At 44.7% G+C, this 12,357-nt stretch overlaps 1 protein-coding gene across 1 annotated transcript in view; it reads right to left on the bottom strand.

Annotated features, from left to right (window-relative positions):
* The window catches only part of LOC120047204 (adhesion G protein-coupled receptor B1-like), a 58,614-nt gene that overhangs the window by 8,512 nt on the left and 37,745 nt on the right, over nt 1–12,357 (bottom strand). Inside the window, exons 18-25 of the mRNA XM_038992736.1 lie at nt 12,246–12,260; nt 11,214–11,340; nt 4,706–4,809; nt 4,308–4,410; nt 3,952–4,102; nt 3,760–3,829; nt 3,305–3,371; nt 2,696–2,781 (exon numbers count right to left, since the gene is read on the bottom strand). Coding sequence (XP_038848664.1) covers nt 2,696–2,781; nt 3,305–3,371; nt 3,760–3,829; nt 3,952–4,102; nt 4,308–4,410; nt 4,706–4,809; nt 11,214–11,340; nt 12,246–12,260 — 723 coding nt within the window. The remainder of the gene's footprint in view (nt 1–2,695; nt 2,782–3,304; nt 3,372–3,759; nt 3,830–3,951; nt 4,103–4,307; nt 4,411–4,705; nt 4,810–11,213; nt 11,341–12,245; nt 12,261–12,357) is intronic.

Genomic DNA, 12,357 nt, shown 5'->3' with positions numbered 1-12,357 from the left:
TTCCCAGTCGACAAACAAGGGTACAAAGCTTAGCCAGTTTACTGGTATTTCTTTCACTTGAATCGTCCACTCTGTAACAATTGCCACTTTTTTCCAGTGAGTCTGGAAGGAGCCAGTCTGTATAGTGACAACTAGGGTTCAAGTAACTGAACAGCAACCTGCTAACACAGTGCTAACACTTCCTGGAATGAGGAACGAGGAAACAGTACACCCCACCAGCTCTGCCTGGATGGCTTTACAGTTGGCCTTTCCTCTTCTCTCCTGTCTCGTCCTCTACTCTCCTGTCTTTCCATTTCCCATCCAATTAGCCTCTAATTTTAGGGGTGGAGGAAAGAGAGAGAGCCTCGCCAGACAGCGAGGGTACAATTAAATCTCTGAGATATGAGAGAGCGGAGCCACAGTACGCCGTGCCTCATTAGGCGCATCATCTAGCGATCATTAATTATCTTGATTAAACATGTTAGGTATTGAAAGGCATGCGAGGGGGAAAAGAGACTAACACCCTTCGGTTTTCCACGTATCCACTCTGCAGTGCCACCCTGCCCCCTCCCCCCTCCCCACAGTCCCTCCACCCCTCAGTCCACGTATGCTTAATCTGATCCTTGAGAAGGCTGTGAGGGAGCAGAGGGGGCCCAAACAGTGAGTATAATATCAGAGAATACCATGGTATCCTACTGTGTAGTGTATCCAGTCTTCTGGTGCCACCTCTGCCCCCTCTCCCCTCGGTCCAGGCATCACTGGTAGCCCAGTGGTCTGCTGCGTAACATCGGTGTAAAATAACCCTTAAACAACCCCCCAGTACCCACTGTGTAATCGAATGCACACAAACACACAGGCCAAAGCACAAACTCACACATCTAAACACACACGAACATACACACACCCTGTCATATACTACTCTGTGCCATGTCCTATACTTCTGTCAGTATTCATTCTGTATCTTAGTAATGTGACTACTTTGAACAGAACTATTGATCACAACCGTGTTCTAGATTTTGCACTGTAGTTTATGTTTATAGTTATTCTATACATCTAGTGCTTGTCTAGCTGGTTTTAGATGGAAGCTGGGATATTGATAGCAGGGAAAGAGATTCTACAATTCTACTAGTTGGGGAGTGTGAGAAGGGGGTATTAAGCCAATCAGAGTGTAAGGAGGGGATATTAAACCAATCAGAGAGCACTACTGCCAGGGGGATGGGATTTAGTGGGTGGGCCATGAGCAGGGCTGATAGCCAATACAGTCAACAACAGTGGGCGGGGCATATTTTTTACCGAATCAGTGACGAGGTGGAAAGGGGGAGCTGAGATTGAGGTGTTCCTGATTGGAGAGGAGGAGCCCTGAGTGAGAGAGGGGGGGATTCTGTGCAAACTCAAAGAGAACGTTTCAGACAGCAAGAAACAAACTTGTACAGTTCAAGAATAGAGAGGCAAACATGTTGTTCAGAGAAAATAAATACATAAATAAACAACAATACAGTTGGATATACTAACGATCGCCAATGAGGGCACAGAACAGCAGCCTGTGAAAAGGGGGGAGCAGGGTACACCGAGAGGTCAAAGGTCAACCCTGGGGTTATATAGGGACTAAAGGTCATGACCTCTCACAACGTTGGCATGTATTGAACTGCACATGCTACTGTCTGTATTAAGTAGCAGTAGTAAGTATAAACAAGGCAGCCTTTAAGGCAAGTACACATGGTTGAAGTAGGTTGAAAACCTTCCATCCTGTCTCAGCAGGAGCTTGGAAATGCCCAAATGGCTGTAGTAAAATCTCCAACACAACAGATGTATCAGACAGAGTATGTTTCATACTATAGTGAGAAGCCTTTTTAACAAAGCAACGGAAAATAAACCAATTTCTATGGACATAGAGACAGCATTAGCGGCGTACAATAAATCAAACCCATGACATTATCGTGTGCTTTGAGTGATCTCTGAGGTCTCTACTCTATACCCATAGGGCCCCTGCTCCCCTTCCCTATAAAACAATCAACGAAACAAAATAAATGAGAAAGATGGATATACAGAAATGTACATTATATAGCAACACCTGAAAATGAAGAGAAGCTGAGTGAATGTGTAAAAGCAACATACAGTAAATGGCAGAGTATAATGAAACCAATATGATAGCCATGAGATGAGCACTGATGCGCCATCTTGTTTCTTAATGAGAGGGTCCGATAACAACTGCATTCTTTCTCATCTTCCCTTTTCTTATATCGACCTCCCTCCCCACCCTCCCTCACTCCTCTCTTCTTCTATCCCTCTCTGTCAGACCTCATCCTCTACAAATCTTCCAATCATTGATCACTGTCTGTCTTATGAAAACATTCACATTTTCCTTTCAATATCTGCTCCTTTTCATTTCCCCACTCTCACCTCCCTCTCTCTCTCTGCTCTCGCTATATCTCTCATCCCTCCCTCTATCTGCTCTCACTATATTTCTCCTCCCGCTCTCTCTTTCTCTCTCTCCCTCTCTCCTTTTGTCTGTGCTCCTATTCTGTTATCTCCCCTGTTTCTAAATTCTGTCTTCCCCAAAAAATAGCTCTTATCAATTTCCTCATCTGACTCTTTCTTAGATCCTGCGTTCTAAACGCGAGAGCCAATGCCATCGCTAGCCCCGCCCCCAAGCTTATGCCCCCAAGCTGGTTATTGGTGGACCAGTGAGATGGATGTGTGGTAGGATAAGGCATACCCTGCCCTCTCCTTCAGTTTCATATCAGTAATGCCGTCTTTGGACACCAGTTTGTTAAATACGAGAATCCCGATAACCATGTTAACCTGTCAGAGAGAAAAGAGAGATGTGAACAAAGCAGCCAGATACAGAGAAAAACTCTTAGTCATTCAGACCATATAGCTACAACCACTCTGTCTGTCAGTCTGACATGGGACTACAGAAATGATAGAGTATGATACATGCATGTGAATTATGTCACTCCCACACATAAACACAATAGCTTTACATATCAAACCTTCAGTATATATATAAAGTTGTAACTGCTAAGTCAAGGTAATAACATTTAGTTAGTCAAGTGGTAGCAATCTTGCACATAGGGTCCATTGATGACTATACATGGTTGATGAAGATGTTAGTTAAGATAATGTACAATCTATTGACTGGCTAAAACCAATAGTAGTATGTAGTATGTTGACTGCATTAAGCCAAAATGGTAAGTTTATGTTTAGGGCAAGATAAGTGTTACAGTATCTTACTTATTTCTGTGGGTAAATGTTCATCTCAGATCAGTAAAGCAAGAAAGGTTTATCAGAGAAATTGAGGCTGAGACAGAGAGATAGGAAGTACCAAAACTACAGCGGCAGCCGGTCCCACGAACGCATAAAGTAGACCCCCTTCCAGAGACAGCCAGCAGCTGAGAGAGAAAGAGGAAGAGAGGGAGGAGGAGGAAATGAAAAAGGCAGGAAGAGAGAGTGACACCCAGAGCAGGTGAGAAGGAAGGAGAAAGACAGATGAAAAGAAAGAAAGATGGCATGAGAAAAGGGGTAGAGCGAGGAGAGGAAGAGGTCAAGTCAGCTACCAGCAGTCAGGTCACACAAATACAACCCCCAAGTATAAGGATTCTATATCACATGTCTTAAATGCTCTTTAAACAGTTAGCTAATCCAATATGGAAAGGTTTAGAAAAAGAAAGAGATATAGAGGTACACAGAAAGAAAGATACAGAGAGAGAGAGAGACAGAATTACACTTGTCTAGACAAAGGGAGACACAAAGCAACAATATCAGGGATAGCAGACTCACTAGTTGACGGTGCCATATCCCTTAGCTTTGGTGAAACCCACAGAGACTGCCACAACCAGAGCAGGTAGACCTAAGGAGAAGGAGGGTGAGTACTGGGTAGGGATGGGACGGACACACAGATGGACAGACAGAGAAACAGATAAAACTGACCCCCCCCCCCCCCCCCCCCCCCCCTGCCCCCAGCATCCTCACCCCAGCCCAGACACAGGAATCGCTTGCGGATGATGCGGTTCCTAAGCCGGCCAGTCACGGCCATGTATGACTGCCACGCCTCTGTCAGAACCCAACAGAACGACGACAGGAAGAAGAAATGCAGGAAAGCAGCGACCAGCGTGCAGATCACCTGAGAGAGGGAGAGAACACAAGATAGGAAGAGAAGGACAGAGAGTGAGGGAGAAAGAGAACAAGAGGGGGAGAAAGAAGGAGAGTGTGAGGGGGGTTGAAAGGGAACAGGGAAGAGAAGAAGAGATGGAGGGATGTAAGTAAAGCATCTTTACAAGACCTTGAGAGAGTACGTGGTGAGATACAGCTTGTTCACTGGCTCTTACCTTGTTCCGTGTCTGCGTCTGACCAATGAGGATGAGGGCGTTGGAGGAGATGATGGAGAGGCAGAAGTTGATGAGGATGACGGAGCGCTCTGAGCGAATGTACCTGAGGAGAGACAACATGTTGAGAGGTCCACACCTTTCCCAATTGACCGTCAACCATCAACAACTACACCCATACTTCCTTCACTTAAACGGTTCAAAAGCTCTAGCCTTTTTACACTATCAAGCCAACCTGAACCGCACTATGTTGGCTCAAATTTAGTCCACTTTGTCCTTTCCAGCACGGTTCAAGCAACTATGGAGGATGTGTAACCAAACCAGCTTAATACAGGTCAGCTGAGCATAGTAACTACTCAGATACCACTAGAAACAAAAGACCAGAGTTAATGTGTTCTCACCTCCAGACCGACACATAGATGATGATGAGGAGCAGCAAGGTGAGAGAGGAGACTCCACAGCCCACCATCAGCGTCACAGAGGGAAGCTGCATTTTATCCATGTTCTGCAGGAGACACACATACAGTCAACACACAGACTGTTAGGACTGTAAAGAAATGTAAAGAAGCTGTCTTCTTCTCCTTATTTTGGAAAAGATTCTTTCTTCCACTCTCCTGGTTCAGGACTGCAAAGCTAAAACAGCCACACAGCCACACAGCCACATACACAGGACCCCCCCCCCCCCCCCCCCCCCCCCCACACACACACACACCCAGTGCCATACACAGAGGTAGGTATATCTGGTATCTGATAAAGAGAGCAGGGAGCTGGAGAGAGGCTGGCAGACAGGCTGCTGTTTGGGCCTTGGCTGGATATGGAGAGCAAGGTGACTCCAAGGTGAATCACTACACAGATTCTTAGCTGAAAGCCATGAAGCACATTTTGACAGATTATAAAGTCAGACGTGTAGTCTGATTCAGCCAGATTCAAACAATCTCCTATGAAACACAGCAAGATAATCAAAACCTCCTGTAAAAGCATCGACAACAACAGGTCGCCGTCTCCATGGTCCCGCAGCAGCCATTATCTTAGTTGCCATGGTGATGCCGGATGTCGGTAAGTTAGCGTGGCAGCAGCAGTGAGGGAAGGAAGGCTGCAGCATACCACTGACCCTGTGGCTGCTTTATGCATCTCACTGGTGTGTGTGTGTCTGTGTGTTTAAGAACGTGCGTGTGTGTATTTCTGACACAATTCCCAGACTTGACTCATACATGCTTAGCAGCACTGACTGACGAGTGTTCCCTGCTGTGGCCTGAACAGAGTGAAAGCATCTAGCTGGCAGACAGTGTATCTATCTGAGGGAGCAGTGCAGCCTGCAGGCTCCCATGCATGTCATCCTGGGCACTGGCATGCCACTCTCCCAACGCGGGCCAGACGTGGGTGTTGACTGCGTTCCTCAATATACCATTATGTGTTCTACACAGCAGTACTAGCAGCGAGCCAAATACAACGTGTGGTTGTAACCTGTAGACTAGAGGATGTTCAAGAAGCCCATGTTCAGGAGTGTTGCTTAATGAAGTCTGCTTACTCTAGAAGACTAGCTTGATTAAACGTGTCATGTGTTCCAAAAGGAAGCATGTTCTAAGGGCAGCTGTCTTTGCTAAGGTTTGTTAGAGGTGGTGTTGGGGGGTGTATGTAGGTGAATGGGTCTAATGGAAAGGGATAGGGATGGAGGGTTGGGGTGCAGGGGGGGTTGAGGTGGTGTTGGGGTAGCTAGAGGTGAGATGCAGGTGGAAGGGAGAGCGTCAGTCTTATAACAGGGATATGGGGGTAGAAGAGGAGGGGCGTCTATTCTATGGTTGTGCATTCCACCCTCAAGCAGAAGATAATTGGAGTTTATAGTCTGTCTTGTTTCCAGGTTTGATGTGTGATAGAGGGCCAAATTAATTAAATCCTTTGATTAATCTGCACTGCGGTGAGTTCCCCTCTCTCTCTCTGTCTGAAGGAAAAAGATTACGAGTGCAGCCGAATGGAACAATGTCCGCTGAGACCGAGTAACTCTTACAGCCCTCTCTGTCTCCACTAATGGCAGCGCAGGGATGTGGGATGTGAATTGCGTACAGTGAAATCGCCTAGTGAGAGAGACAGAGACTTCCCATCCGGAAGAGGCTACACTATCCCAGAGTTTACCTAAAACTGCCTTCAGAAAGAGAGCATATACAGTCAGAATAAGTTTACATACACTTAGGTTGGAGTCATGAAAACTCGTTTTTCAACCACTCCACACATTTCTTGTTAACAAACTAAAGTTTTGGCAAATCGGTTAGGACATCTACTTTGTGCATATTCTCTCTCAAATAATCTGTCTGTAAACACAATTGTTTACAGACAGATTATTTCACTTATAATTCATTGTATCACAATTCCAGTGGGTCAGAAGTTTACATACACTAAGTTGACTGTGCCTTTAAACAGCTTGGAAAATTCCAGACAATTATGTCATGGCTTTAGAAGCTTCTGATTGGCTAATTGAAATAATTTGAGTCAATTGGAGGTGTACCTGTGGATGTATTTCAAGGCCTACCTTCAAACTCATTGCCTCCTTACTTGACATCATGGGAAAATCAAAAGAAATCAGCCAAGACCTCAGAATTTTGGGGGGGACCTCCACAAGTCTGGTTCATCCTTGGGAGCAATTTCCAAACGCCTGAAGGTACCACGTTCATCTGTACAAACAATAGTATGCTAGTATAAACACCATGGGCCCAAGCAGCTGTTATACCGCTCAGGAAGGAGACGCGTTCTGTCTCCTAGAGATGAACGTACTTTGGTGCGAAAACTGCAAATCAATCCCAGAACAACAGCAAAGGACCTTGTGAAGTTGCTGGAGGAAACAGGTACAAAAGTATCTATATCCACAGTAAAAATGAGTTCTATATCGACATAACCTGAAAGGCCGCTCAGCAAGGAAGAAGCCACTGCTCCAAAACCGCCATAAAAAAGCCAGGCTACGGTTTGCAACTGCACTTGTGGACAAATGTCATACTTTTTGGAGAAATGTCCTCTGGTCTAATGAAACAAAAATAGAACTGTTTGGCCATAATGACCATCATTATGTTTGGAGGAAAAAGGGGGAGGCTTGCAAGCCGAAGGACAACGTCCCAACCGCGAAGCACGTGGGTGGCAGCATCATGTTGTGGGGGTGCTTTGCTGCAATAGATGGCGTCATGAGGAATGAAAATTATGTGGATATATTGAAGCAACATCTCAAGACATCAGTCAGGAAGTTAAAGCTTGGTCGCAAATGGATCTTCCAAATCGACAATGACACCAAGCATACTTCCAAAGTTGTGGAAAATGGCTTAAGGACAACAAAGTCAATGTATTGGAGTGGCCATCACAAAGCCCTGACCTCAATCCTATAGAAAATTTGTGGGCAGAACTGAAAAAGTGTGTGCAAGCAAGGTGGCCTACAAACCGGACTCAGTTACACCAGCTCTGTCAGGAGGAATGGGCCAAAGTTCACCCAACTTATTGTGGGAAGTTTGTGGAAGGCTACCCAAAACATTTGACCCAAGTTAAACAACTTAAAGGCAATGCTACCAAATACTAATTGAGTGTATGTAAACTTCTGACCCACTGGGAATGTGATGAAAGAAATAAAAGCTTAAATAAATAATTATCTCTACTACTATTCTGACATTTCACATTCTTAAAATAAAATGGTGATCCTAACTGACCTAAGACAGGGAATGTTTACTCAGATTAAATGTCAGGAATTGTGAAAGACTGAGTTTAAATGTATTTGGCTGAGGTGTATGTAAACTTCCGACTTCAACTGTACGTCTCTCAATGGCTAAATGGTGTTCTTGATTTGTTGGTTGCTGTCCTGTATCAATGCAGATATATAGGTATACATACATTATCATCGTGTTAAAAGCTATCCAACACCATCAAGACATTCTGGGAATCACCATGGGAACAGTAGTTCAATGATACCTAGCCTGGGTGTGTCTAGTTTGTAGAGTCAGACTAACAGGCTTTGATTATGACCTTTCACTGAACTCTGTATCTGACTGTATATGACTCAAACCCAAGTAGGATAGCTTCTAAATGAACAGGAATCCATGAATGAGTCTACAGCATGAGGAACAGTCTCTCTGATATAATGGGAAACACAAAGCTGTTCTGTGGTTCTGTTGAGTTAGTTGATCTATGTCTTACTATCTAGAGGCCTACTATGGGTTACATGGTCAAAGGCAGGTCTGTAGGTGTGTGAACTGCGTACTCACAGACCCATGAGACATTCTAACAAAGAGTTGTCTGTCTCTCATACACACACACACACACACACACACACACACACACACACACACACACACACACACACACACACACACACACACACACACACACACACACACACACACATTAATCCTATTCCCAAAAACACAAGCCTGCTGGGTTCAGGTTTGAGCCTTTTGATAAGACTGCAGTGAATTTCTCTCTCTCTCTTTCCTTCTACAGCCTGCAGCTGAGTAGGACTGACTGAACGTGGTAACATTACAGAAGACAGGAGAGGAGAGATGAAGAGAGTGAGTGATAAAGGGGCGGGACAGAGACCTACTATGTGGAGAGAGAGAGAGAGAGAGAGAGAAAGAGGAGAGAGAGCGCAAGAGAGAGGGAGGGAGAGAGAGAGAGAGAGAGTGAGAGAGAGAGAGAGAGAGAGAGAGAGAGAGAGAGAGAGAGAGAGAGAGAGAGAGAGAGAGAGAGAGAGAGAGAGAGAGAGGGGCAGAGAAAGCAGCAGAGGAAAAGGATGTGGGAAAATGACTAAGCAGGAGTGAGAGGGAGAGGGGATAAAGGGGTAGAAGAGAGACAGTGAGAGACTGGGTGTTTGTCATTCTGGGGCTGTATGAGGCTAGCTGCAGACAGAGGAGAGGGGCTGCACCATTCAGAATGTGGCAAGTGTTGCTGTGGGAATAATTAGCTAGTTCAATATCCATGGCTGTCTCACAACCCCACTAGCATGGCAGGAGGGAAGAAGGGAGGGAGAAGAGGAAAGAGAGGGAGGGGAGAGGAATGGGAGTGCCCTTCTCTCCTGGCACAGTACTAGGTGAATATAATTGCCACAATATGCTTCCCTTAGGGCATCTAAAAGCCCCCAGACTGCGACACTGCTGTGAAACGGCCTGTTGAGTGCACAGGTAGAGAGGGGGATGAATAGAGGTAGAGAGATGGAAGGAGGAATGAGGGGGAGGATAACACTGTGTCCGGCCAGGGAGAAGCAGCAATCACTTGCGGAGTGCTATTAACACATGATGCTACTACGACTGCTGCCCATCGCACAGGCACACGCCAAATAAACAGTGTGTGTGTGTGTGTGTGTGTGTGTGTGTGTGTGTGTGTGTGTGTGTGTGTGTGTGTGTGTGTGTGTGTGTGTGTGTGTGTGTGTGTGTGTGTGTGAAACTGTATGCATGTGTGCAGCTGTGTGTAATAAGGATAGCAACTGCTTCTGTGTGTGTATAGCAAGTGATGATCTGTAAACATCTTGCAGAGGTGCACAAACACACACACACACACACACACACAAACACACACTTCCAAGATCATCCCCCCTTGGCTGAATAATCGTAGCTCTAGGATGGACGAGGGGAAGACAGAGGGAGTGTGAGAGAGGGAGAAGAGTGAGAGAGACAGAGATGGAGAAGAGAGAGATACAGAACATCAAGCGCACAGCTGCAGATTCTCAGGGCGAAAGAAAGTGTTTATTTGCTTTCCTAAGACCCATCAAATCAAGCTTGTCCATTGCTTGCAGGTGCACATTTTCTCATCCCCATCCCCTCCTTTTGATGTAGCATTTTGGAACCGCCATATAAAAACCACATGCATATCTAAAACGAGTAAATGTCGCATCTGTCTGAATATTTTGGCCCAGGAGGGGTAAATGAATGGTATTCCATCCCTCCCTTCATCCATCCATCCGTTCTTCCCTTCCCTCTATCTAGGCGTTCTTCCCTTCCCTCTATCTAGGCCACACAGCACAAAGGCTGTGGTGGTGAATTAGTATAGGGTCTTCTATTGCTTTAAGAGCCATCGGTGCCGTCCATGCTGTTACCAGGGCAACTAGTGAACAACTGCTTCAGAGGCAGTTTCCAGTCTAATAATAACTAATCGCTCAGAATGAACACTTCCTTATAATGACAGTACTGGGCTTTTCATCTCCCCTCAGAAACTGGGCCACATTTGAGCGGTTTGAGCCATCACTGGAATTCTGCAGGGTTTGGTAAAGATATTGTCATATTAACACACCTATTTATCTCCAGCTGGAATCAAATACTGATTATCTATGATGTGTTCTGTTATTTTAGCCCCATTTTATGTTATTGCATCATTGGAGAATATTTAGGCAGCATGCATGGAGCATAGCAGCATTCCAATGGAGACATGTGCAGGAAAATATTATTTAATTTGTCAAAATGCTGGAATAATATGTTATTATGTTACATTGGACAGGTTCACATGAAATATACAAGGATTCTGAACATGATTATAATAATAGCTAATCTAAAACCCTAAAATAATTTTTCACATAACCTAACAATTTCTTATTCAGCATGTAATGTGTGCAAATCAATAGTCAACACGGTCATTTTGCAGTTGGAATATATAAACTGAAAGTACCTCGACTAAAATGTGTCATGTCGACACAAATCTCCCTTTTCTGCTCGGTGGGACGACTTGAAAGATGCCCAAATTCTTTATTTGAGAACACACAGAGCACTTGCTGAATGGCATCTGCATGTCGCAAGCAAGAGAGAGGAGAGAGAGAGAGAGGGCGGGCGCGCGCGAGGGCTCTGTTGATACCGAATGGCAATGACGCCCTTTTCCACTAAACCCGTGAGATACATACACAAGCACCTCGATTCGGATACCCTAACATAAAAGAATGAAGGAAGTTGTCGGACTTACCATGTCAGGATTTAGCCGTGCTAAAATGGCGAAGGTAGAGAGTCTGTCACACACGCATTTGGTGCTGAATGAGTCGATAGGCACGGCTCTGCAGCCCCTGGCAGACCACGATCCAAGCAGCGATGAGCTGCGGGAAAAGAGAGAGAGAGCGCTGCGGTGAATTAAAACGGGTGAAAGCTAGTCAAATCCCTCACCGCGTTACAGACACCAGCTATTTAATTCCAAATCCCCTTTAAATCTCCGCGGTTAGCGAGCAAGAGCGCAGAAAACGCAGTGAAAATGGGGATGAAAGGTTATCTGTGAGCCAGACGCCGTGCTGCTCAGGTTTCTGCTTGGCCAGGTTATTGCAATATAGAGTTGGAATTCAGAAATGACCCAAAAACAAACAATAGCAAGAGGGTTATAACAACAACAATAATAATAATAATGCAAATCTAAGTTATTATTGAATCTCATTATTTTCCCTAGATTTAGAATGCGTTATTGGTGGAACAATTTAAAAGCTAAAGAGATCATATTTGTGTACCTAATATACAATTAATCAGCTGGAAAACATTTTGTATTGTGTGAACCCATTTTACAGTACTTCATGTGGCTGTAATGCCATCCAACTTCCATTTACAGGTAAATAGGTTTTTGATGGCCTGGTCTAGGCCTTTGTTGTAGCGTACTGGACCATACATCAACAATAACTGCAATTCAAACCCAATAAGAAAGCACTTTAAATACATATGTAGTTTACTTTTTTGTTATATTGTTAACCATTCTTTAGTTGAGCGTATTAATCAAAACGTGAATTCTGAGTGTTGACTGAACTTTGACAGATACCATGTTTTTCTAAGTCTTAATTACCCTAAATGGACCAGGCTAAATCCACACCACTTTGTCACTCACTGTTTATGGGATTGACTAAACTTTTACCCACTTTTACTATAAAGCATTACTAACAATTCTAAAGTTTTAATTAACATTCAAAAACAATATTGCTGAACAGCTTAGCGTGGAGTTCATGGGGAGCCTTCCACTCTAGACGTCTTGCTTGTAGGCCTCTTCCCTCATTTAATGGGGTATTCTCAGTGGCCAGTGACGTTGCTTTGCCAATATGCTGTCCACTGCAATGTGGTGCTGAACTCCAAATATCAGA

The sequence above is a fragment of the Salvelinus namaycush genome, chromosome 5 (assembly GCF_016432855.1).
Source record: "Salvelinus namaycush isolate Seneca chromosome 5, SaNama_1.0, whole genome shotgun sequence".
NCBI lineage: Eukaryota > Metazoa > Chordata > Actinopteri > Salmoniformes > Salmonidae > Salvelinus > Salvelinus namaycush.
This window is presented reverse-complemented; position numbering and strand designations above follow the sequence as displayed.